Source organism: Bombina bombina, chromosome 2 (genome assembly GCF_027579735.1).
Source record: "Bombina bombina isolate aBomBom1 chromosome 2, aBomBom1.pri, whole genome shotgun sequence".
Taxonomy (NCBI): Eukaryota; Metazoa; Chordata; class Amphibia; order Anura; family Bombinatoridae; genus Bombina; species Bombina bombina.
In genome coordinates, this window is record NC_069500.1 from 1,027,564,277 (window position 1) to 1,027,592,090 (window position 27,814).

The 27,814-nt window shown below is 36.7% G+C and overlaps 2 protein-coding genes across 2 annotated transcripts in view; one reads left to right on the forward strand and one right to left on the reverse strand.

The window, feature by feature from the left end:
- Positions 1-5,143, reverse strand: part of LOC128650000 (uncharacterized) — a 41,238-nt gene extending 36,095 nt beyond the window's left edge. Inside the window, exon 1 of the mRNA XM_053703623.1 lies at positions 4,957-5,143. Coding sequence (XP_053559598.1) covers positions 4,957-4,959 — 3 coding nt within the window. The 5' untranslated portion in view covers positions 4,960-5,143. The remainder of the gene's footprint in view (positions 1-4,956) is intronic.
- Positions 5,144-5,157: 14 nt separating this feature from the next.
- Positions 5,158-11,344, forward strand: BBS12 (Bardet-Biedl syndrome 12). Its single transcript, XM_053703622.1, has 2 exons — positions 5,158-5,394; positions 9,234-11,344. Exon 2 carries the CDS (start codon positions 9,264-9,266, stop codon positions 11,235-11,237), a length of 1,974 nt encoding a protein of 657 aa, XP_053559597.1. The 5' UTR covers positions 5,158-5,394; positions 9,234-9,263; the 3' UTR covers positions 11,238-11,344.
- The last annotated feature ends 16,470 nt before the right edge of the window (positions 11,345-27,814 follow it).

A 27,814-nucleotide genomic window follows, 5' to 3' on the forward strand; every position in this document is an offset into this window, starting at 1 on the left:
ACTGTAAATGCCTCCAAGTTATATGCAGAGTTTTTTTCTTGTAATCTGCAGCAGGAGTGCAGCCAACCTCAAGGGACCTGTGGCACTATTCGCTTGCTATATTGCACATGCTTCCAGTAATGCACATGCACAGTAGCTGCCTTCAAGATGACAGAGCAATGTAAATTTAGAGCATCACTGTGAGCATAATTTTGTAAGTTAATACCGCCAGTCAAAGAAGATTAGAAGAAAGAAACTCTGTGGGCATGGGGGCGGCCAGAGGACCTTTCCAGGAGAGAGAATTCAATATATTAATTTAAGTAGGGACTAGGGAGAATGAAAGATAAATTAAAATATAACCAAATGGTTCCTTTACCAACCAAAATTGTAGGTTTTCTAATTCTGAGAAATTTAAGAAAACACTACAGGACTTCACAATCTGACCTTGCCACATATCTGCCCTAACTGGCCTCAGCAAAGGTGATAAGATACTGCATAAAATGCAAGTTTTGCTAACAAAATAAGTGGCAAGACCTGATACTTCAGATATAGCAAATGGTGGGGGAAGTATAACCATTTAAAAAGCACTGCAGCACATAAAGGGGTAGATTTAATAAGCAGCGGATACTGCTTTCTACCCCTGTAGTTTCTGGCTCGCCGGAAACAGAAGTTAAAGGGATATGAACCCCCCCCCCCAAAACAATATGATTCAGATAGAGAATATGATTTTAAACAACTTTCCAATTTACTTCTATTATTTAATTTGCTTCATTCTCTTTTTATTATTTGCTGAAAGGTTTATCTAGTAAAGCTCAGGAGCAGCAGAGAACCTAGGTTCTAGCTTTTGATTGGTGGCTATATATATATATATATATCTTGATTGTGATTGGCTCACCTATGCGTTCAGTTAGAAACCATTAGTGCATATTGATCTGAATCATGAAAAAAAAAATGGGTTTAATTTCCCTTTAAGAAGCAGCGGTTGTAATATCGCTGCTCTTTAACTTCTCTGCCACCTTTTAGGTGGCGGACTGCAATAATCGCGATCCGATTGGGATGATTGGCTGCGAGTGTGCAGGGGGCGGCATTGCACAAGCATTTCACAAGAAATGCTTGTGCAATGTTAAATGCGGTTATGCCGACAGTGTAAGCTACAGCGAATCAACCCAAAGTGTTGTTGTCCAGAAAGTTTTTTTTCTTCACTCACAGAACTACAGAATAATATAGTATTTACAAGGTGTTTTACATACCTTTAAAAAGGGACATTATACACTCATTTTTTCTTTGCATAAAATGTCTTGTAGATGATCTATTTATATAGCCCATAAAGTTTTGTGTTTTTTTTTGTTTTTCTTTTAAAGATAGGTTTTGCTTATTTTTAAATAACATTGCTCTGATTTTCAGACTCCTAACCAAGCCCCAAAGTTTTATGAGAATACCGTCAGCTACCTTCTCCAGCTTGCTCCTGTTTGTGTAAAGGGTCTTTTCATACGCAAAAGAAGGGGGAGGGGACTCAGGGAGAATGTCTTATTTCCCACTTGCAGTGGGCTTTCCAGCTACCTTTTCAACAGAGCTAAACTGAGAGCTTCTAAGTAAGTTTTTAAACAGTTTTATACTGGATTTTTAGATCAGTATCTGTGCATCTTATTCTTTATAGTAGTGTCTATTACATGCAGTTATTTGAAAATGAGTTTATACTGTCCCTTTAAGGGACATTGATATATTAAAGTAAAGGTCAATTTTGATGAATTAGTGCCCAGTTTTTAATAATCATATTAAAAACAAGGGAACTTTAATTAATCAAAATTGACATTTCACTTGTTTTCTTCAAAAACTTACCTTTTAATCCTAACAGCCGCTCCAGCGATTCCCCCGGCCGTCAGAAGCCTCTTCATAAATCAGAAATGACAAATCCAGCATCTTCCAATCACGGCTTCCGACCCGGGGGAATCATGGCCTGAGGCAACGTCGTGATTGGAAGAAGCCGGATTCGTCATTTTGGACCCGTGAAGAGGGCTTGCGAACGGCGGAGGAAGCGCTGCAGCGGCTGTCAGGATTAAAAGCTAAGATTTTGAAGAAAACTAGTAAAATGTAAATGTTGATGAATTAAAGTGCCCTTGTTTTTAATAGGATTATTAAAACCGTGCACTACTTCATCGAAATTGACCTTCACTTTAATGGTGAGATTTATAATTCTTCTGTGTTAAAGGTCTGTATGAGATTCTCAAAGAACACCTAAAACAGGTTTAAACTTGTAAGATAAAGGGTCATTATTGTGAAACAATGGTATGCTCTAATTCATTAGAGCATGGAATTTTAACACTATCGACCCTGCAACGCTGGGTGTTTAACCCTCACAATAGGGACGCATTGTTAAAGCATGGCTTGGGAGCCAAAGAGGACTGAGGGTCCCCGAAACTTCCACTGACCCAATCAGCAGTGGCAGTCACACAGTCAGGTTGTGCTACCATTAAAAAAAATTATGTTTCTATTAATATGCATGGACTGTCACTTTTCAAAATTATACAAACGCACACACACGTAACTGGACAACTAGCACAAAGTTTGTGGCTTTAATAGTTATTTAAAATTCAGTAACTTTTCGGTAGTTGAACTTTAAATGAATTAAATAGCTTCAGTAAATAAATGCATGTATATTAAAAAAATAATAATTATATATATATATATATATATACACATACACACACAGTTTAACGGGATGGTGAAGTAATAATTAGACATAGCATACAATTTTAAACAACTTTCCAATCTAATTCTATTTAGTTTGCTTCCTTCTCTTGTTATCCTTTGCTGAAAGGTTAATCTAGGAAAGCTCAGAAGCAGTTAAGAACCTAGGTTCTAGCTGCTGATTGGTGGCTGCATATTATACTTATTGTCATTGGCTCGCCCATGTGTTCAGTTAGCAACTAGTAGTGTGTTGCTGCTCCTTCAACAAATGATACCAAGAGAATTATTATTATCAGTTTTTATTGTAGAGTGCCAACAGATTCCGCAGTGCTAATGAAGGACATTTGATAATAGAAGTAAACTGGAAAGTTGTTTAAAATGGTATGTTCTACCTAAACCATACAAGAAAAATGTTGGGTATTATGTCCCTTAAAGTTAACTAGACTGTTTTTCCAGGTGGTTTTTAACTTGACTGAAATTTTCTTTAAAATGTTTAAAGTATTAAAGGGACAGTCTAGGCCAAAATAAACTTTCATGATTCAGATAGAGCATGTAATTATAAACAATTTTCCAATTTACTTTTATAACCAATTTTGCTTTGTTCTCTTGGTATTCTTAGTTGAAAGAATAACCTAGGAGGTTCATATGCTAATTTCTTAGACCTTGAAGCCCACCTCTTTGAGATTGCATTTTAACAGTTTTTCACCACTAGAGGGTGTTAGTTCACATATTTCATATAGATAACACTGTGCTCGTGCACGTGAAGTAATCTGGGAGCAGGCACTGATTGGCTAGACTGCAAGTCTGTCAAAAGAACTGAAAAAAGGGGCAGTTTGCAGAGGCTTAGATACAAGATAATCACAGAGGTTAAAAGTATATTATTATAAAGGTGTTAGTTATGCAAAACTGGGGAATGGGTAATAAAGGGATTATCTATCTTTTAAAACAATGAAAATTCTGGTGTAGACTGTCCCTTTAAAGGGCCATAAAAATCGCCAAATTACATGATGTAACATATATATTATTGTCCGTTAGGCAATGCTTAGTTAAGAGTTGCTTTTATATACAGGTTTAAAGTCACGTATTTTTTATAGTCAATTATTTTCGTCAGCATTCCCAGTAAAAGCAAAATTCTAAGTAATAAAGACAAAGCTCAGCGGCAGTATACTGGTCTGTATGGTGCTGTTGACTAGAGGGTAGCAAGTATGGCTGCAGCAGTTTCATTCCACATTAAAGGGACACTAAATCCATTTTTTTCTCTCTCATGATTCAGATAGAGCATGCAATTTTAAGCAACTTTCTAATTTACTCCTATTATCGATGTTTCTTTGTTCTCTTGCTATCTTTATTTGAAAAAGCCAGCCCATTTTTGGTTCTGCACCCAGGATGCGCCAATCAGCAAGCGCTATCCAGGGTGTTGAACCAAAAATGGGCAGGCTTCTTAGCTGAAACATTGATAATAGGAGTAAATTAGAAAGTTGCTTAAAATTGCAAGCTATATCTGAATTAAGAATTTGGGTTTAGTATCCCTTTAAAAGCATGGAAAATTTAAACCTATACTCCCTATCAAATAGCGTGTATCATTTCAGAATTTCCATGCTTGTTAATGTTTAATGCAGTTTCCACTGAATGTATATATTTAATTTTACAAATAGACTTGCTGCTGAAATGTAGACGTATTTTAAAGGGACATGAAACCCAACATGTTTTCTTTCATGATTCAGATAGAAAATACAGGGTTTTTAAAAAAAAAAAAAAAAAAAAGTTGACAATTTACTAATTTTATCAAATTTGCTTTGTTGTCAGGAAACAGTGCTGCAGACAAGTGCACACTCCTGAACTTATTTCCCAGCTCTTCAACAAAGGATACTAAGAAAATTTGATAATAGTAGTACATCTGACAGGTGTTTAAAGTGGTTGATTAATTGGATTTATCACAAATAATTAATAGAATTTCACAACGCACACACACCATTAATTATTTCAGTTTTAGATTAACACTACTATCCATTCCCGAGTGAAAGGGGCTCTTACTGTTCATTTACTGAGTTTTGAAACTGTACCTTTAAAGAGACAATGTTATGTTACATTTAAAAATGTAATAATTGCATTACACATCATAGCCCACGGATCTCTTATGATGTCGTGGATCTTCAAGCTAAAAAGCAAAGTCTATCACTTGGCTGTTCCTACCCTAATGACTGCAGTGGTTATTGATTTAATAACCCATCACACGAGCGGAGCGTGATGCATTGTGTGTGGGCGTCTAGCCCCAGCATTATTACTCACCATTATCTTGCCGGTGATTTAGCTTTGGCCGTCTCGCTGCCCTCCTGCCAGCCAATGAGTCCTAACACAGTAACAAGTGAAGCCACTAACATTAGGGAATACCCCACGGTTATTCATTCCTCGCCTACTAGCAGAAACAATAGCTCCCAGCCAATCAGTAGCGTTGCTTTCCCAAGATAACCCCTCCCCCTGTCATGGAACTCTCCAGACATTGCAACAACGAGCGCTCCCTGCCCGCCATTACTAACGAACGTTGATACAACAGACGCTAATTCTAAGGTCTCCTTGGCAACCTCCGCACCCGCCCAGAGCCCGCCTCTGTTTCACTGGAGCGCAGTTACTGTCGGATTACGTTGTCTGTTTACTGTATGTGGATAACCTGGCAGCCTTGGGGAAGACCGTGGGCGGGAGGATGAGCTGTCCCCATTTGTGAAAGAGGTCCGTGATTGCTGTTAGGTGACTTAGCTGGTGGCAGAACGAAAATACAATACATTTTGATGCATTAATAAAATCCTGTCACTATGGCTCCGTGAATAGATAGCATGTAGGCGATGTGTTTTAAAGTAATGGCTCTAAAATAATGTTATTTAAATCATTTTATAAAAACTAATATTCCTGTCCTTAGATAAGGAAAAAAAGGTTTGATGCAGGGTTCCAGTGGCGCTAATATTCATTCGTTGGTAGTGTTGCGTGAGTTGTCCTTATGGGTCAGTAAGAATTCTTGCGTCACGGTAGATTTAAAACTATTGAACCATTTTAATTTGCGATTTTTAGACACAAAAATAATAATTTAAACAGTGCATTAACATAAATAATAATGCCTTCTGCGCTACTCCTTGTAATGGGAATAGAGATACTTGACTGTTATTAAAGTTCAACGTTATAAGGGATAGGGTTAGATATACATTCACATTTCTCTGTACTATAGACTTTTATTGCCTCTTCACCAGCAAGAGCAACCCTGGAGAGGTATCCCTGCACTGCAGTTCCTGTTCATGTCTACATGCCCATGGTACACACTACACTACAGTAGTTTACATAAAGTAACATGTTCAATTATTTTTCATTTATCAGGAGGGAGGGGTAGATATGTTATTCTGAATATGTACATATAATACAATTAAAGTGTCTTACGAAACAAATGTCATTACATGTATATAATTATTTACCTAAAGGGATAGGAAAGACAAAATTAAACTTGCATGATTCAGATAGAGCGTTTCATTTTAAGACACTTTTAAATTCACTTCTATTTTCAAAATGTGCTTCGTTCTCTTAGTATCCCTTGTTAAAAAATGAATACGCACATATCATACACTAGTGGGAGCTGCTGCTAATTGGTGCCTGCACACATTTGTCTCTTGTGATTGGCTAAATAGATATTTTCAGCTTCCTGTCAGTAGTGCAATGCTGTCCTTTCAGCAATGGATAACAAGAGAATGAAGAAAATTTGATAGTAGAATTAAATTGGAAAGTTGTTTAAAATTGTATGTTCTATCCAAATCATTAAAGAAAATTTTGGGGTTTACTACCCCTTTAATGAGATTTACTTGTTAGAGGGCTACTATAATTATATCTATATGAAAAAGAAGTTGTTTAAAAGACCATTAAATCATTTTACAGTCCAGTGTCCCTATAGCTATTTTTTACTGTCTTTTTATTTGCCTGCTTTTTTGAAGTGCGAATTGAAACAAATCCTTTAAAGCAGAACATATAAGTCATAAAGTAACAGCCAAACAACATATCTGGAGAGGATGTTTAGATAAAACCGTTGTCTGCATTATACAGTATTCTTTTATTTATTTTTCATTCCTTTCTTTTCTTCTTTGGTATTACAAATGTTTACGACATGTAAGACAAAGTTATATTCACCGATTGTGAGGCTTCTATTTTTAAAAGGAGAAAATAATAGTAAAATAAAAACAAAACTATAAATTAACATGATATTGTAAATGAATACAGTTATTTATCCTACTAATCTTCATTGTCACGTTTATAATAAACTAATTTAGGGTGGGTGAATTTATCCACCAATCAGCAAGAACAACCCAGGTTGTTCACCAAAAATGGGCCAGCTTCTAAAACTTACATTCTTGCTTTTCAAATAATCATACCAAGATAATGAAGACAATTTGATAATAGGAGTAAATTTAGAACGTTGCTTAAAATTCCATGCTCTATCAGAATCACAAAAGGAAAAAAATTGGGTTCAGTGTCCCTTTAACTTAGGTCCGCTATATTTCTTGAATAATCTTGTTACCTTATTTAATCCTTTACATGTACTTATAGGACAAATAAGGAGAAACACAAAAAAAAGAAAAGGGAAGAAAGATGAAACTAAAAAGAAAAAAAGGAAGGGGCTCCCCCTCTATCCTCCCACCTCTAAACCAACAACCAATTCCCTCTGAGCTGAGCTTTCAAATACTTTAATTATCATTTCTTGTGTTGGTTGCTTTAAAGATTTTATATACCATTCCCATTTTCCAAAAAATCTAGCAATTTGTTTTTCGGATTGTCTGTCTGTGTCATACTGTTCATATATCATTTGTTGATGTAATCTCTTTAAAAATAACTGTAAACTTGTGACTTTTATTGACTTCCATTGTTTAAACACTATGAGGCCCATTAATCAAGCTCCGAGTGCTCCATAACCCTGTTCGCCTGCTCTGATGAGGCGGACAGGATTCGCCGCAATTCAACCGATCAAATACGATCGGGTTAATTGACACCTCCCTGCTGGCGGCCGATTAGCCGCGAGTCAGCAGGGGGCGGCGTTGCACCAGCAGCTCTTGTGTATTGCTCTCCGCATTCAGCGAGGTCTTGCGGACCTGATCCGCACTGTCGGATCAGGTCTGCAAGACCTTTGATAATTCGGCCCCTATGTTTCTACCTACTAGAACTACAGTGTTCATAAAACGGGTCAATTCCCTATACTCCTCTCCTTTCACTAAAAATATAATTTGCACTGCTGAAAAAATTGTTTCAATTGTACAATTTTTTTTTTTCTTCATCCAATCTTTTTTGATCATTAATCTTATATAAGAGTGAGCAGGAGGTCTTTCCTTGTGAAAATAAGTTTATAATTGGTTTCAAAATATCCCAGTTTTCCAGTTTTTAGTATCATAAATAGTATTTCCTATTTTGTTACAATAATGTCTCAGTTGAAGATTGATAAAGAATTGTGTATTTGTACAACCAAATCTATTTTTTCATATAGTCAAAGTCCTTGATCAATTTGTCATCTTCATCAATTAATTGATGTAGATGAGTGAGTCCCTTAGTTTGCCATTCTCTGCATATCTTGGGACTAATTATAACTTCAGGGTTACCCTTAATTGAGAGATATTATGAAAAGTGATAGTCTATCTTAAATATCTTACATACTTTTTGCCAAGCTAAGATTAAGTTTCCCATATTCTCTAGCCTTTTAACACTATTCGGTTGTTTCCTATAGCCAATATGAATTAAGGTATTTAATTCAAAGGGTTTAATTAAAAAAAAATCTAATTCGAGGAAAGTCTTATTCTCAGTAATCCAGGCCAAAACTATCTTTGAAAGAAAGACATAGTTATAGACATTCAAATCAGGCAATCCCAATCCTCCCCACTCTTTTGATATACAGAGCTTAACATTTGAAATCTTAGATTTCTTACCATTCCAATACAAATAATATATTGCCTTTTTAAACCGTAGTATATCTTTATTTCTGATGTTTAGTGGTAGATTCACCATATTTATTTTTCCTGAAAGTGTAATTGGTAAACATGCCCACCTCTTAATCTCCTCCTATTGTTTTTTAAAATATTGTATCATAATTTAGTTTGTACCATTCTTTTGGTATTTGAGAAAATATTATTCCTAAATACTTTATACTTTCTGCAGCTACTTTAAAAATTGGGTTTCGAAGAGAATTTTTTTTTTGTCTGGGTAGCCATAAGATTTCTGATTTACTTGTATTAACTTTATACCCCGAAAATGATCCGACTGTTTCTAGTATTTTAATTGTTTTGAGAATCTTGATTTTTGAGTCTAAGAAATAATAACATATCATCAGCGTAAACTGCTACTTTTAATTTCATATCTCCTATCTGAATTCCTCTAATTGTTTCTCAAACTTTAACCATCAATGGTTCAAGGGCTAGATAAAATAGTATAGGTGATAGGGGGCACCCTTGGCATGTACCGCTATACATTGTGATATACTCTGATTGCTGACTATGAGAAGTGCAGTTTTGCATTATACAGTATTAATATTCATTTCTTCTTTTTATACATAGGTAAAGGTGATTAATTGTTCAGAAACTACTATGAGATTAAGAGAGCATAAAGGACTACAGCAGCTGTCTACGTTGACAAATTCTGTAAAATCTTTCTTGGGACCAGTAAAATCATACAAATTTATTTTTGACCAGAGCACAAATGAAAGTACTTTGACTTGTTCTTCATTTCATCTTTTGGAGAGTCTGGACTTAACTAGTAGCGTTGGACAACTTCTTAATGAAACAGTTCAGGCTCATCAAAAACGTTATAAAACTGGAACCACCACTTTGCTTTTGCTTGCTGGGTGTTGGAGCAGTTCTGTACTTGAATGCCTTCAACAAGGAATACCAACTTCACTAATAGCCACGTTACTAATAGAAGGACTAAACTCTTGCATAGAGCAAGTCCAACACTTGCTAGTTCCTCTTGAGAATGTGTCCATAACCAGAGGTTGTGTAGCTGAAAGGTCTTTTGCCACGGGCCACATTCATTGTGTATCCCTATGTGAGCATACATCAAAGTGTGAGTACCATTGTGAAGATCAGGATTCTAAAAATAAAACTGTTTCTAAATGCAATAACTCTTTTTTAAATAGTAAGGGTCCCGGAGGCCTACATCAGCCTAGTGGGACACATTTTAAAATCCAGAGTAATCTGAAAAAGAAGCTTACTCACAGTAGACATTTCTACGTTTCTGAGCGCACTTTTTGTCAGGATTTTTCACAAAAGACGGAAGCTGATTCATCCTCAAGTCATACGCTGGAAAATGTGGCAAGATCTTTGAGCCATGGTAGTCAGAACGTTATGAATCTGGTGAAAAGTGCGTTTTACCATTTTGTTGAAAATGCTAATGAAACATCTGTCACCAAAAGCCACATTCATGTTTCTCGGCTTTACACTTGCTGTTTACCTGGTTTATCTGAAGAATACTGTAATGCTTCTTTTGGGTTTACAACATTAGTACCACCAGAGAATGCAGCTGTCTCTAATTACCTAAAGGGCAAGTCACTACAAGTCCTTCTTTTAGATGGTAGCTTAACAGAGAGCTATCGCCATATGGGATTTAACTGTTCAACCAACCTAAAAATTGTTTCTGATCCTTTCAGTGTGAAGAGTAAACGGGAAGAATCATGGGTTAGCGGAACATTCAGTAAAATTATCCAAGCCAACGTTAATTTGATTTTATTAAAAGGTGATATATGCCCCATACTTATGAATCAGTGCATTCATAGGAATATTCTTACTGTTTCTCATGTACCACAAAATGTTCTTGAGGCATTTAGTGAATCTACACGAGCGATACCCGTTACGTATTTAACTCAGCTTAGTCAGTGTTGCATAGGTAGTGGAGCTTTTGTCAGCATTTGCACCAAAGGGAGTACAGTAATAGAAGTAGGTCAAAGAATTGCCATTAATATTAATGCAAGGAAAATGAATCTAATAACAGTCATTCTGAGCAGTAGAATAGGGTCAAAGATGCACATAATAGAAGATCAGTTTTGGTCTTCAGCTTACAGGATACATCACGCTCTACAAGAGAAAAAAGTGTTTCATGGAGGTGGAGCTGTGGAGGTTTTGTGTCTTGCTCACCTTAGGAAACTTGAGGAGGAATGTATTCAAAAAGAGAGCCCAACTGAAGCAGCAATGTTTCCCACCATGTCATCATGGATGGTTAATGCTTCCATACATTATAAGGCATATATATTCAAATGCCTTGCTAAGGGCTGGTATAAATATCTCTCTATCCTATTTTGTAATATTGGTGAATATACTTCAGAACTGGAAGCCATGACGTTCATACAGAAGGAACTTCAGAATATTAGTTGCTCTTCTTCTCCATCACAATACATACTAAGAGAGTATAATAAAAAAATATTATTAATTGATAGTTATACCAAAGGTGGCGTCGAACCAGTGTATGATAATGTTACTCCGAAAATTGAGGCATGGCGCCGTGCTTTACATTTGGTTCTTGCAGTACTTCAGACTGATGTTGAGATTATAACAGTATCGTCTGCATAAAAGTGAGCACATGCAAATAAAAAAAATAAGCATTTCTATGCTGGGATGATTTTAAAATGATGGATAAAAAATAAGCATTGGATAAGCAAATAAAAATGATTTCTTTTGCTGGTGTTTTTATTTTATTTGCGAAGGTTAGTAGGTATAAGGAATATTGCTTTAGTAAAGGTGATAGACAAGAGGCAGTGACAGATAAGAATAATTCCTGTGATATATTGATGCACTTCTCTCTTGTTATTGGTTATAATAGGGTACAAAAAGCAACAAGCTTCTATATTGTGATAGCAGTAGTTTGACTTTATTGTGCATGGTTGAATATTCAGTTCTCCTTGACTATCACTTAAAGGGACACTCAAGTCAAAATGAAACGTTCATGATTCAGGTAGAGCATGCAATTTGAAACAACTTTCCAATTTACTTCCATTTACAAAATGTCCACAGTCTTTATATTTACACTTTTTGAGGCCCCCAGCTCCTACTGAGCATATGCAAGAATTCACAGACTATACGTATATGCATTTGTGATTGGCTGATGGCTGTCTACTAATCATTTTGAAGTTCAGATAACACATTTGTTGATAATGCAAACCTACTGTATTTATAGGTTCTATCATTTTAAAACTATCTCATTTTTAAAATGTGTCTACAGGACTAATGTTACTCTGAATCCAATGGTGTTTATTTCAATACCTTGGTAAACTGTTCTCCAATACATTTCATGGATATCATTTAAAACAAAAAGCAAAAACTCTCTGGGAGGATGTCTGTAAATATCCCTACTTCAATATATCCCACATTATTATGATATTATTTTGAGCAAACCAGTAAGAAACTTGTGGGGGAATCCAATTAGCAATATTATAATATTGTTTACACAAAAAAAAGAAAACAAGGAATAATTATTAGCACTCACTTAATGTAATTACATTTTCTCCATGTTTAAACACAACAGAACTAATCCCTGAGGTTTGATAACATAATTTATAAACATTTACAAAAATCTTTACTTCAAATTCTAGTCCCATGTATTAATATCACTAGAAGTGTCTTCAAATTAACAATATCTTGAATAATATTTCACTGTGTGGATATCAATAGGAGATAATGCCTACAGCGTTACTCTATTATTGAAAGGCTTCCTAATAAGGTTGGGCATTCAGGGCTAGATTACAAGTGGAGCGCTATATAGCGCTTCCGCTCAAGCTTAATCTTTACTAGACGGAAGTGTTTTGCGTAAATAAGCGTGCGTATAATGATTTGAAAGAAAAAATATCACGACCGTGTTAACTTCTCCCCATAGAATTCAATAGAGAGCGAAAAGAAAAATCCTAACACCTACCGCTTGCATGCTAACCCAACAGGAGTTATGAATACTTAACATTCCAATGTTCTTCACTTACAGAACAATTAACTTTTTATTGTAAATACATATTTCTATTTTTGCACAAGATATCTTAAAAAATAATCCTAAATCTGATAAGATGGTGAAAGTGCATAACACACTCCAGGTGTCTTTTTTTTTTTTTTTTTTTTTTTTTTTTTTTTCAAGCTTCAGGTGTATTGTTATCTATTTCCCCTGCTATGTCAGAAAATACTGGTTCAGAAACCTCTGTGCCTCTGGTCCCCAATACATTTCTTCCAGTGGATTATGTTAAGCAATTAAAAATTATATTGCAAAGTTGCCTACAAAAGAGGACTTTGAATCTCTCAAATCTCTTATAACATCAGAATTGTCAAATATGTGTAAAAATATTAATGAGCTGGAGCACATGGTAGAAGAGGTTAAAGAAATGCAAGACACTGTAAGTGAGATGTTGGGAGCTATTTCTACCCAAGCCAACATATAAGATGCTAAAATAGAAGCATTGCAGGAGAAACTGGAGGATTTCGAGAACCGCAATAGGAGGAACAATCTCTGTATATATGGCATTATAGAAACTGTAAAGGCAACAGATCTGTGAGATTATCTCCAAGGTCTGTCCCGGCATATTAAAGAAGATAGAGAAGCACCTCCAACAGAGATTGAAAGGGTTATAGAGCCTTAAAGGGACAGTCTGCACCAGAATTGTTATTGTTTTAAAAGATAGATAATCCCTTTATTACCCGTTCCCTAGTTTTACATAACTAACACAGTTATATAAATACACTTTTTACCTCTGTGATTATCTTGTATCTAAGCCTCTGCAAACTGCCCCCTTATTTAAGTTCTTTTGATAGACATGCATTTTAGCCAATCAATGCTGGCTCATAGTAACTCCACAAGCACAGTGTTATCTATATGACACACATGAACTAACACCCTCTAGTAGTGAAAAACTGTCAAAATGCCCTGAGAGAAGAGGCGGCCTTCAAGGGCTTAGCAATTAGCATATGAACCTCCTAGATTTAGCTTTCAACTAAGAATACCAAGACAACAAAGAAAAATTGGTGATAAAAGTAAATTGGAAACATTTTTAAAATGACATGCCCTATCTAAATTATGAAAGTTTATTTTGGACTAAACTGTCCCTTTAAGATCCAATTCCACAACCAACCACACGACCCAGAGATGTTATTCTAAAATTTCTCAGATTTATGGACAGAGAAATATGGCATAAGGCATTACGATCACGAAAGATCTCATGCCTGGATCATACAATTAAAATAATTCCAAACCTCTGTTCTAGCACTACTTAAAAGAGAAAAGAAGGCTTATTAATTTAGTCCTACAAGAATGGAACATCAAATATAGATGGGGTTTACTTTTAGTCTGATTATCACACATGAAGGAAGTACTCTAGTTTATAAAGACCTCCAAGACTTGAAAAAAATGCAAAAGGGTTAGGAGTAACCCTGAAAGCACTGAATCCCTCAGAACACTTGGAGATACCGCACCTCTTCAACTGATCTTCAGAAACCAAAGGACTAAAAAGCACACTAGCAGAAAGTACAGCCAAAGAAAAGAAAGATCACGAGTCATAGAACAAGTCAGCTGAGATTATGATAAGCTGGACTTAAAGCCTTTTTCTTTGCATGCACTTTGCTAATTTAAGTTGATAAGATCTTGTCTAGTTAATGTTATTTCTTTTTTAAACTTGAAGGTTTCACCTCCCTCTTTTACTTTTCATTGATTGCAAAGAGAACAACCTCCTTTTAATTTGAGTATCTTTAATAAATAGGTAGCCTAATGGGATCAGTTCCAGATTGTTCAATTATAAACATTAAAAATCATGATTAACTTAAGTTGCCTATATAAATATAGCTCTTGCTATATAAGTATTGGGGTCTTATTAGTTTACAGACCCTTGAGCTTACTGTTATTTTATACATAGTTGTTTATAGTTTTCGTTTTGTTCATATGAATGTTAAATTGCTAGCACAATGTAAACAAAAAAATGCGGATAAAGAGATATCCACAGAAGGAATGCATTTAGCACTCTGCTCAGACTACAAAAAAGGCAATGTTCCGGTTAATAAAACATAACTTTTAATTAAGACATATAAAAATGTACTTGACAAAACTACCACACAAAAATTAAAATCTGTACTCTGTGGGGCTATTTAATAATTGTATTGGACACAGGAAGTGGTACGTATTAAGTAATATGTGGTCTTATCTTATATTAGTTCCACCACATCATTCCCATACCAATTGTAAGAGTATAGTTTGCTGATAACTGGTAAGTCTAATGGTACGTCAATTCCACGTTTATTGCACAAAGATATAAATCTTATGTGTTAAGTATATCACAGTCTTATAGTTAGTCCCCAATCAGGTTGGGCTAGGGATTGGCTGTATATTTGCTTGTTACTAAAAGCACATGTAACAGTGTCAAATATAAAAAAAACCCCACATGGAATGACAATTGTACTGTCTAATAACCGGATAGAATTCTGTCCAGTATTCTCACAGTATATACACCTGTACAGGTATATTCCCTGAATTAACAGGTTTCCCTAGTATATGTATAAGGTTATCTAATGACCAGATCTATATCCGTCTGTCCGGTGTTCCCTCATTGTATAGGTCTAATGTCTGTATTGTCAGGTTTACCTATTGGTGTGAGGGGCAGTGTGGGTCCACTAGTAATGGAGCTGGTAAAATGGTACTATTGGCCTCTAGTGCTTTATTAATATGTCACTTATTAAGTCACTACGATTCAAACTTGTGTATTACTGCATTAATGTGGCATCATTGGCTATATAGAGTGCTGGGAGGTAAAGTTATGTTCTAAAATTATTGATTGGGGTAATTCAATTGAACACACTTACGGCTAGATTTAGAGTTTTGTCGGTAATGACCCGCATAGCTAACGCTGGCTTTTTTTCCCCCGCACCTTTTAAATACCGCTGGTATTTAGAGTTCACAGAAGGGCTGCGTTAGGCTCCAAAAAAGGAGCGTAGAGCATAATTTACCGCCACTGCAACTCTAAATACCAGCGGTGCTTACGGACGCGGCCAGCTTCAAAAACGTGCTTGTGCACGATTCCCCCATAGGAAACAATGGGGCAGTTTGAGCTGAAAAAAAACCTAACACCTGCAAAAAAGCAGCGTTCAGCTCCTAACGCAGCCCCATTGTTTCCTATGGGAAAACACTTCCTATGTCTGCACCTAACACCCTAACATGTACCCCGAGTCTAAACACCCCTAACCTTACACTAATTAACCTCTAATCTGCCGCCCCCGCTATCGCTGACACCTGCATATTTTTTTTAACCCCTAATCTGCCGCTCTGTACACCGCCACAACCTACATTATACCTATGTACCCCTAATCTGCTGCCCCTAACACCGCCGACCCCTATATTATATTTATTAACCCCTAATCTGCCCCCCACAAAGTCGCCGCCAGCTACCTACAATAATTAACCCCTAATCTGCCGACCGGACCTCACCGCTACTATAATAAATTTATTAACCCCTAATCCGCCTCACTAACCCTATAATAAATAGTATTAACCCCTAATCTGCCCTCCCTAACATCGCTGACACCTAACTTCAAGTATTAACCCCTAATCTGCCGACCGGACCTCACCGCTACTCTATTAAATTTATTAACCCCTAAAGCTAAGTCTAACCCTAACACCCCCCTAAGTTAAATATAATTTTTATCTTACGAAATAAATTAACTCTTATTAAATAAATTAATCCTAATTAAAGCTAAATACTTACCTGTAAAATAAACCCTAATATAGCTACAATATAAATAATAATTATATTGTAGCTATTTTAGGATTTATATTTATTTTACAGGCAACTTTGTATTTATTTTAACCAGGTACAATAGCTATTAAATAGTTAAGAACTATTTAATAGCTACCTAGTTAAAATAATTACTAAATTACCTGTAAAATAAATCCTAACCTAAGTTACAATTAAACCTAACACTACACTATCAATAAATTAATTAAATAAAATACCTACAAATAAATACAATTAAATAAACTAACTAAAGTACAAAAAATAAAAAAAGCTAAGTTACAAAAAATAAAAAAATAATTTACAAAAATTATAAAAATATTGCAACAATTTTGGGCTCCATGTACTAAGCCGTCAATTCATCCGTCATTTTAGACGCGGATAAACTCGCCGTTACTCGCCGCGGGCGAAATGGTGTCCGCTGTCACTATGTACTAATAATCCCCCAATAAATAGACAAGTCTAGCCCGCCGCGAGCAGTGGCGGATTATTGATAAATTTGACGTCTCGCTCGCCGCGACTAAGCTGATGTACTTTTAACTTTCAGTTGAATTGTCTGGCCAATTATTAACACGTGACATGCAAGGTGTCACGAACATCATAGTAGTCGCGGGAATAGAATTTTGCTCCTATAAAAGTTCAACTTATCTAAACAACTTTATTATTGTTCTAAATTTTTTGAAGAGTGATAACAGAGCGTTATTTTTGTAATATTTATTTACAATTTGGATATGGCTTCATCTGGATCTGATAATATATAAATATTAATATAAAAATAATTATAAAGATTGACAACTATACAATACAAATTTAAAATATAGATTACTCTTTAATTACAGTCGACAAATTTGGCGCAATTTATGTACATGGAAATGAGAGACAAATTAGACGCCAGTTATGCTGTACAATGCTGATATTACTGCCTTTTATATATGTCTAGACTGGCGTCTAGATTGACTTTCCTATTGTTTTGTACCTTGCCCGCCACCTAAAAGGTGGCGAGGCAAAAATAACGAGGTGGGAGCGGAAATTGTAGCGAGCGGACAAATAGATTTTTTAGTACATTCGTTTTTGGCGAGTTGGTGGTCAAATGTGTCTAATTACAGTGAAAAATGGAGAGGTAGCGAGGTTTGGCGGATAAGTACGCTCGCAATTTTAAAGATGCGAGTTTTAACATAATTGACGGCTTTGTACATATCAGTTTGCGAATTTTGACGCGAGATTTGTTGCGGGTAGCTCGCTGACTGCTTAGTACATGGAGCCCTTTAAGCTAATTACACCTACTCTAAGCCCCCTAATAAAATAACAAAGCCCCCAAAATAAAAAAATGCCCTACCCTATTCTAAAATTAAAATAGAAAAGCTCTTTTACCTTACCAGCCCTTAAAAGGGCCTTTTGCGGGGCATGCCCCAAAGAAAACAGCTCTTTTGCCTGTAAAAAATAACATACAATACCCCCCCAACATTACAAACCCACCACTAACATAACGCTAATCTAACCCAAACCCCCCTTAAATAAACCTAACACTAAGCCCCTAAAGATCATCCTACCTTATCTTCACCACACCGGGTATCACTGATCGGTCCAGGCTCCGAAGTCTTCATCCAAGCCCAAGCGGGCGCTGAAGAGGTCCATGATCCGGCTGAAGTCTTCATCCAAGCGGTGGCTGAAGAGGTCCACGATCCGGCTGAAGTCTTCATCCAAGCGGGAGCTGAAGAGGTCCATGATCCGGCTGAAGTCTTCTATCAAGCGGCATCTTCAATCTTCTTTCTTCCGGATCCATCTTCATCCCGCCGACGCGGAACACCCATCTTCACCGACGACTTCCCGACGAATGACGGTTCCTTTAAGGGACGTCATCCAAGATGGCGTCCCTCGAATTCCTTTTGGCTGATAGGATTCTATCAGCCAATCGGAATTAAGGTAGGAAAATTCTGATTGGCTGATGGAATCAGCCAATCAGATTCAAGTTCAATCCGATTGGCTGATCTGATCAGCCAATCAGATTGAGCTCGCATTCTATTGGCTGTTCCGATCGGATTGAACTTGAATCTGATTGGCTGATTCCATCAGCCAATCAGAATTTTCCTACCAGCCAATCGGAATTTGAGGGACGCCATCTTGGATGACGTCCCTTAAAGGAACCGTCATTCGTCGGGAAGTCGTCGGTGAAGATGGATGTTCCACGTCGGCGGGATGAAGATGGATCCGGAAGAAAGAAGATTGAAGATGCCGCTTGATAGAAGACTTCAGCCGGATCATGGACCTCTTCAGCTCCCGCTTGGATGAAGACTTCAGCCGGATCATGGACCTCTTCAGCTCCCGCTTGGACGAAGACTTCAGCCGGATCATGGACCTCTTCAGCCCCCGCTTGGGCCAAGACTTCAGCCGGATCATGGACCTCTTCAGCCCCCGCTTGGGCTTGGATGAAGATGTCGGAGTCTGGACCGATCGGTGATACCAGGTGTGGTGAAGATAAGGTAGGATGATCTTCAGGGGCTTAGTGTTAGGTTTTTTTAAGGGGGTTTTGGGTTAGATTAGGGGTATGTGGGTGGTGGGTTGTAATGTTGGGGGGGTATTGTATGTTATTTTTTATAGGCAAAAGAGCTGTTTTCTTTGGGGCATGCCCCGCAAAAGGCCCTTTTAATGGCTGGTAAGGTAAAAGAGCTTTTCTATTTTAATTTTAGAATAGGGTAGGGCATTTTTTTATTTTGGGGGGCTTTGTTATTTTATTAGGGGGCTTAGAGTAGGTGCAATTAGCTTAAAATTGTTGTAATATTTTTCTAATGTTTGTAAATATTTTTTTTATTTTTTGTAACTTAACTTATTTATTTGTAGGTATTTTATTTAATATATTTATTGATAGTGTAGTGTTAGGTTTAATTGTAACTTAGGTTAGGATTTATTTTACAGGCAATTTAGTAATTATTTTAACTAGGTAGCTATTAAATAGTTCTTAACTATTTAATAGCTATTGTACCTGGTTAAAATAAATACAAAGTTGCCTGTAAAATAAATATAAATCCTAAAATAGCTACAATATAATTATACTTTATATTGTAGCTATATTAGGGTTTATTTTACAGGTAAGTATTTAGCTTTAATTAGGATTAATTTATTTAATAAGAGTTAATTTATTTCGTAAGATAAAAATTATATTTAACTTAGGGGGGGGGGGTTAGGGTTAGGGTTAGACTTAGCTTTAGGGGTTAATAAATTTAATAGAGTAGCGGTGAGGTCCGGTCGGCAGATTAGGGGTTAATACTTGAAGTTAGGTGTCAGCGATGTTAGGGAGGGCAGATTAGGGGTTAATACATTTATTATAGTAGCGGTGAGGTCGGCAGATTAGGGGTTAATTATTGTAGGTAAGGTAGCAGCGACGTTGGGGGCGGCAGATTAGGGGTTAATAAATATTATGTAGGGGTCGGCGGTGTTAGGGGCAGCAGATTAGGGGAACATAGGGATAACGTAGGTTGCGGCGGTGTGCAGTCGGCAGATTAGGGGTTAAAAAAATGTAATAGAGTGGCGGCGATGTGGGGGGACCTCGGTTTAGGGGTACATAGGTAGTTTATGGGTGTTAGTGTACTTTAGAGCACAGTAGTTAAGAGCTTTATGAACCGGCGTTAACTCCTGGCTTTTCTCTGCGGCTGGAGTTTTGTCGTTAGATTTCTAACGCTCACTTCAGCCAAGACTCTAAATACCGGCGTTAGAAAGATCCCTTTGAAAAGATAGGATACGCAAATGGCGTAGGGGGATCTGCGGTATGGAAAAGTCGCGGCTGCAAAGTGAGTGTTAGACCTTTACCTACACGACTCTAAATACCAGCGGTAGCCCAAAACCAGCGTTAGGAGCCTCATACGCTGGTTTTGACGGCTAACGCCAAACTCTAAATCTAGGCGTTAATTTCCTTGCTATATCACAGGTACTTGTATTGTAAATGTATGTAGTGCTTGAACTCATGTAGTATTCAGTACTTTAACACGTGCAAAAATCAATGTGCATATAGTTATGCCATAGATTGCAGTTCAATACGAATCATTTTATTGATATTATAATACCATGATAAATATATCTATGGACTCGTTTGTAGCACTGTACTCTTAGCACTCATTCTGTCTAAAGTAATATTTGTCTATACCGGCCTGCATAATATCACTGCTAATGGGTTTGACAGATTGGTGAATATAAAAAACATAATACCAGGCTACCGTTGCATATGTGCAGCCTTCCTTGTCTTATTTGACTTCTTAGAGTGTATACTGATTATGCAATCGATCGAAGGTGCTTTTTTTCTGTGTCTCTTACAGCATCTGTCTAAGTACGGTGACCAAAAAATACACCCTTTGTTAATGTGTATAGTAAGTATTACCAGGTTTATTAATTACCCCCGCAAAAAGTTATATACTACATCACTGAGTATGTTTTGTGATTTGGTATGAGCACTAGTTAGCTTCGATAATCAATGTGCCTCTAAGTGTGCTGGTTAGCAGTATTTATCTAAAGGTATTATTTAGGAGATTTATTATATCCGTTTATGTTAGCACAATTAGTTTCAGGTGACATCCGTTACTATCCAAGCGGTAGGTTACTTCCCCACCTGAGCACTATGGCTTAATCTTAAATAGAGTAATACCTGATCTGGCTCCCCATTATATCTGAGCTAAATATATTGTACATAGATGCTATAATGTAGTTTTATTCCGAAATTACAAATTAGTAGTCTTAAAGGGATACTGAACCCAAATTTTTTTTTCATGATTCAGATAGAGAATGCAATTTTAAAGGGACAGTCAAGTCCAAAAAAAACTTTCATTTTTCAAATAGGGCATGTAATTTTAAACAACTTTCCAATTTACTTTTATCAACAATTTTGCTTTGTTCTCTTGGTATTCTAGTTGAAAGCAAACCTAGGAAGGCTCATATGATAATTTCTAAGCCCTTGAAGGCCGCCTCTATTTTATTTACTTTTCACAGCAGGGGAGAGCAAGCTCATGTAAGCTATATAGATAGCATTGTGATCACGCTCGTGGCTAGTGGCAGACACTGCACTAATTGGCTAAAATGCAAGTCAATAGATAATAACTAAAAGTCATGTGATTAGGGGCGGTCAGAAGATGCTTAGATACAAGTTAGTCACAGAAGTAAAAAGTGTATTAATATAAGTGTTGGTTTTGCAAAACTGGGGAATGGGTAATAAAGGGATTATCTATCTTTTTAAACAACATCAATTCTGGTGTTGACTGTCCCTTTAAGCAACTTTCTAATTTACTTCTATTATCAATTTTTCTTCGTTCTCTTGCTATCTTTATTTGAAAAAGAAGGCATCTTAGCTAAGGAGCCAGCAAATTGTTGGTTCAGACCCATGGACAGTACTTGTTTATTGGTGCTTTCCAATCAGCAAGGACAACCCAGGTTGTTCACCAAAAATGGGCCGGCATTTTAACTTACGTTCTTGCTTTTCAAATAAACATACCAAGAGAATGAAGAAAATTTGATAATAGAAGTAAATTAGAAAGTTGCTTAAAATGTCATGCTCTATCTGAATCATGAAAAAAAATTTTGGGTTCAGTGTCCCTTTAACTCCAATAATACCCTGGCTATTATTCAGTACTAGCACTCCATTGAGCAGAGTTCACCAGCACTGTTCAGTATATAGTATCACATTCACTGAGAAGACTGAAATAGAAAGCCTGTTTCCCACTTATTACCGGTATTTAACGACTAATATATACATTAAATTAGGCAAACTATAGACTCAATACAAGCCTCCACAGAGTATAAAACTAAAAGGCGTCCGTACTGCTGACACGTTTCGGCCGTGAGGGTTTTATCAAAGGCAACGAGCCGCCGCTGTTAAACTTATTTAAAGCTTTGATGCACCGGAAGTTCCGCCTATTCGTATGGTGATTGGAGTCTGGCTAATCACTCATTGTGACAGTTAAGGTGGTATATACTGAATACTACTTTGCCTCTATATAATTATATTATAGGTTAAGTGTTTTTTGTGTATTGCAAATTACTGTACTTTAGACTGTATTGTTAAGAATTGGTATATTCATGCCCCAACTTAACATCTTGGTATTGGTGTATATTTAATATACTTTATTCCCTTGTTTATGTTTAAAGTATTCATTGCATAACAGAGGTGGAGTTCTTAATCTTCCCCTTTATGTGGATAAATACCGATGTTGTCATAATTATCCTTAGCATAGTTGCTTCATACGAGGTGTATGATTCACTGACATTCTTACAAACAAAAAGATGGATTCCATCGTTACTTCATATAATAGTGTCTTATGTAATTAATAATATTAGTTTGAGTGGCAAATAAGTCGAAGTAATAAGGTGTTATAAATAAATACACATCATCTGGACTCACATAAAGCGATGTCATTAGACATTTATCACAGTGGCTTTTAGTTATCTTCTAACCCTTATGTTATATTATATTACATATACTAATGTGTGGATTTGATTCCGAATAAGATTATATGATCTCATCATCACTTTAAGTTATATACTATAAGGGCTTGCCTACACTACTGTCTAGTGAATACAAATTGGAAGATTCATGGTTTCTGTCAACATACCTCACATTACCGCTATTCGCATATAGAAGGGGTGACATATAGAATGATCCCCCTATTTATTTTTTATTATATACCCATCTAGAGCCATCCATTAAGTCCTCCCTTATATTCACGATTGTGTACATATGGAGGGGACATAATGTTCACTTGATGTTATTGATCTAATGTCGTAGAATTAACCATAAAGTGTATTGTGTACGCTTAATGTAGTGGTCACTGCTGACATCTCATGGTGAGGGCTCTGTTTACCCACATTAGCTGGGTTCAAATGATATCAGAAAATATCTATGGTTGCCATCTCTTATTATTAATATTCACCAGTCAGGTAGTACGATTTACATCCTAGTGTGTATTTGCATCTGAAGATACTTATCTATCAAGTTATTGGTAATTCAGGATATAATAGTTGGACAGTATCAATCATGTGTTTATCATATCTGTGATTTGGGCAATAAGTATTGCCCCTGTATAAGAATTGTTAGCTTCCAAAAGTTGTGTTTTATACCAAAAAAGTGAAAGATGATTCTTGTGATGCTGTACTTACAATTTGTGATTAGTGTAGACTATTGTCATTTCTGATTGTGACTGTGTTGTTTGGACTTCAAAAAACAAGTGAAAAAACATAAAAGAAATATAAACAATTTCAATTTGTGAAATTAGTTATCTTGTGATAACTACTTTGTTAAGAGTGATAATTCTTTAAATCAGTGATCTATATGTGTAAAAACCCTGATTATATTGGGTTTTTCTACCCCTGTGTACAGATTGCTTCTGTCCATCCAGTTGTTCTGAAATGGTGCCTGTATATCGTGTATCCAGGCCACTATTTGACTAGACTAGAGACCATTTTTCTGATCAAGTTAATCCTAGGATGCTATTGTTCTCTGTGACATCATCTTGACGTAGAGTGCCTTGTTGATCATATGGTGCCTTTTCAAAGAAAGACATAATAATTATTCTGCTCATTCCTTCCATTAGGATGAACAGTGTTTAATAAGTATATCCATTTGCTTTCCACTTTCAGAAGGGCTGTTTCTAAATCTCCTCCTCTAATGCCCAGGGATACTTTTTCAATTCCCCAGCACTCCACTTCTTCTTTATTAGAGTGATGATATTTCAAGAAGTGGGATGCCACGCTGGTGATTGCTTTTCCCTTTTCCAGATCTTTTGCTGCATTTGTGATGTTCTGTAAATGCTCCATTAGTCTTATCTGAGTTTACGGGTCGACATCCCAATGTAGAGTAATTTGCATCTGCAGCGTAAGGCGTATACCACTCCCTCTGTATTACAGCTGATGTATCGTTTAATGTAATGTCTGACTCTGAATCTATCTTCAATTGATGAAGTTTTTACAATATGGTGGCAGGTGCTACAGTTGCCACATTTGAATGAACCAGGATTGAATGCTGATTTAGTCTTTATTAGTTTACATTTAGATGGCTACTGCTGACTATGTCTTTCAAGTTTTTGGTACATCTGTACCCTATCGCTGGTCTATCCCCCAATTTGCTTTTGAGTACTGGATCCGTCATTAGTATGTTCCAATGTGGTGTTTGACTATTATAAGTGATGATCAATCTTGAGGTTTGAGGTTCAGTTTTGATCTTTTTGGATAGTAAATCCTTTCTATCTATTGGTTAGCCTACGTTCAAGTTCAGTGGCTCTTATCATAAATGTTTGCTTATCTGAGCAGTTTCTCCTTATTCTAAGGAATTCACCAGTTGGCAGACCTCTGATTGTTCCTGGAGCATGGGCACTAGTGCTATATAGGAGACTATTGGTTGCTGTTTTCTTCCTGTATAGATCCGTTTTAATATCACCTTGTGTATCCCTATAGATAGTTATATCCAGAAAGTTAATTGCTTTCTGACTGGCTTCATTGGTTAGTTTGATATTTAAATCATTATGATTTAAAATATTAAGGAATTCCAATAGTTGGTCGTGTATTCCTTCCCATATGAAAAAAATATCATCTATGTACCTCAGCCAAATGGGGACCATGTTTGTATACCTGGTGTTAGTATCAGTAAACACATGTTCCGCCTCCCACCAGCCAAGAAACAAATTGGCATAGGTGGGGGCGCATGCCGTTTCCATGGCTGTTCCATGAGTTTGTAAATAGAATCTATTATCAAATATGAAGAAGTTATAATTTAGTATAAACCCCAATAGTTTAAGTATAAACTGAACATGTTCATTATCTTCTTCAGATTTCAATTCAAGGAAATATTTAACTGCCCTTATTCCCATATGGTGATCTATTGATGTATAAATAGATTCTACATCGGTAGTGGCTAACCAAACTTCTTCATTTAGATTGACATCCTCAAGTCTTTGTAGTATCTGCATGGTGTCCCGTATATATGAGGGTAGTTCCTGTACATACTCTCTAAGCCTAAAGTCAACATATTGGCTTGCCTTCTCTGTCAGGCAACCTATTCCTGACACTATAGGTCTTCCAGGTGGATTTTGTTGATCTTTATGTACTTTAGGTATTATATAGAAAGTCTCTTTTTTAGGATTGGGTACCATTAGGAACTTTTTTTCTTTTGCAGAAATTGTCCCTTCCAAATAGGCTTGGTTGATCATATGGTCATATATTTTGGAATAACCCGTCATTGGATCGTGTAAGAGTTTTGTATAGCAGCTTTGGTTTCTTAGTTGTTTGTGCACCTCCTTAAGGTACATCTCCAGGGTCCATATGACAATATTCCCCCCCCCCCTTGTCTGCATTGCGTATAACTGCCTCTTCTTTTTGTTTTAAATCCTGAGGAGCCCGTCGCTCGCTGTACGTTAGATTTTGATACTTTGGAGACATTTGTAATGCTGTAATGTCATTACAGACCATTTCATTAAACACGTCAAGTTGGGGAGTGTTGATATTTCTTGGCATAAATGTGGATCTGTTCTTGATGTTACCCCTCCACTTCTGTGCTATAGTCGGATCAGATTCTTCCAATAGTATTTCCAAATCTTGGATAGATTCTAATTCTTCAGCATTCCATCCTGTTGCGTCCTCCGTTTTAGAGAATAACTTATTCAGAGACAGTTTTCGTATATACAGTTGTATGTCCTTTATGGTTTCAAATTTATTTATATTACTCGTTGGGCAGAATTACAGGCCTTTAGACAATACTGAGATGTGATCTTTGGTAAGGGGTATTTGTGATTAATTACATTCAATGATTCAGCCGTATCTGGGAGAATGAGCTTGGGGGCCTCCGCGATTGTCTCCAGTTGCCTTGACGCTCCATTTGCGTCCGGCTCCTGCCTCTGGCGGGCCTTTTGTTTCTTCCCCCTTCCTCTGCGCGTTCCCCTTCCTTTCCTTCTAAATCTAAAAAATCGTTCTGTTTATTACGGCTGGAGGCTCGGGATGTTAAAACGCTAGGAGTAGAGCTTGATGAATTACCATCTGTAGAACTGCCCTCCTCTCCGTCGGTGTCAGATACATCACTCTGGACTATTGTAACCTTTGGATTTCTTGTTGGGTTTCTGAAAAATCCTCTATTTCTCCATTTATAATGCACATTGATTTCTGCACGTGTTAAAGTACTGAATACTACATGAGTTCAAGCACTACATACATTTACAATACAAGTACCTGTGATATAGCAAGGAAATTAAGTGTGTTCAATTGAATTACCCCCATCAATAATTTTAGAACATAACTTTACCTCCAAGCACTCTATATAGCCAATGATGCTACATTAATGCAGTAATACACGAGTTTGAATTGAAGTGACTTAATAAGTGACATTAATAAAGCAATAGAGGCCAATAGTACCATTTTACCAGCTCCATTACTAGTGGATCCACACTGCCCCTCACACCAATTGGTAAACCTGACAATACAGGCATTAGACCTATACACTGAGGGAACACCGGACCGACGGATATAGATCTGGTCATTAGATAACCTTATACATATACTAGGGAAACCTGTTAAATCAGGGAATAGACCTGTACAGGTGTATATACTCTGAGAATACTGGACAGACAGAATTATATCCGGTTACTAGACAGTACAATTGTCATTCCATGTGGGGGGGGTTATATTTCACACTGTTACATGTGCTTTTAGTAACAAGCAAATATACAGCCAATCCCTAGCCCAACCTGATTGGGGACTAACTATAAGACTGTGATATACATAACACATAAGATTTATATCTTTGTGCAATAAACGTGGAATTGACGTACCATTAGACTTACACACTGTTAGACTTATCAGCAAACTATACTCTTACAATTGGTATGTGAATGATGTATTGGAACTAATATATGATAAGGCCACATATTACTTTATACGTACCACTTCCTGTGCCCAATACCATTATTAAATAGTCCCACAGAGTACAGATTTTAATTTTTGTGTGGTAGTTTTGTCAAGTACATTTTTATATGTCTTAATTAAAAGTTATGTTTTATTAACCGGAACTTTGCCTTTTTTGTAGTCTGGGCAAAGTGTTAAATGCATTCCTTCTGTGGATATCTCTTTAGCCATATTTTTTTGTTTATATCCAGTTTAATGCAGAGCACCAACCCATACAAATGTATAGTGTCTAGTGATGTCGCGAATAGTTCGACGGCGAACATAGCATGTTTGCGTTCGCCGCGGCGGGCGAACATATGCGATGTTCGATCCGCCCCCTATTCTTCATCATTGAGTAAACTTTGACCCTTTACCTCACAGTCAGAAGACACATTACAGCCAATCAGCGGCAGACACTCCCTCCCAGACCCTCCCACCTCCTGGACAGCATCCATTTTAGATTAATTTGGAAGCTGCATTCTTAGTGAGAGGAGGGAC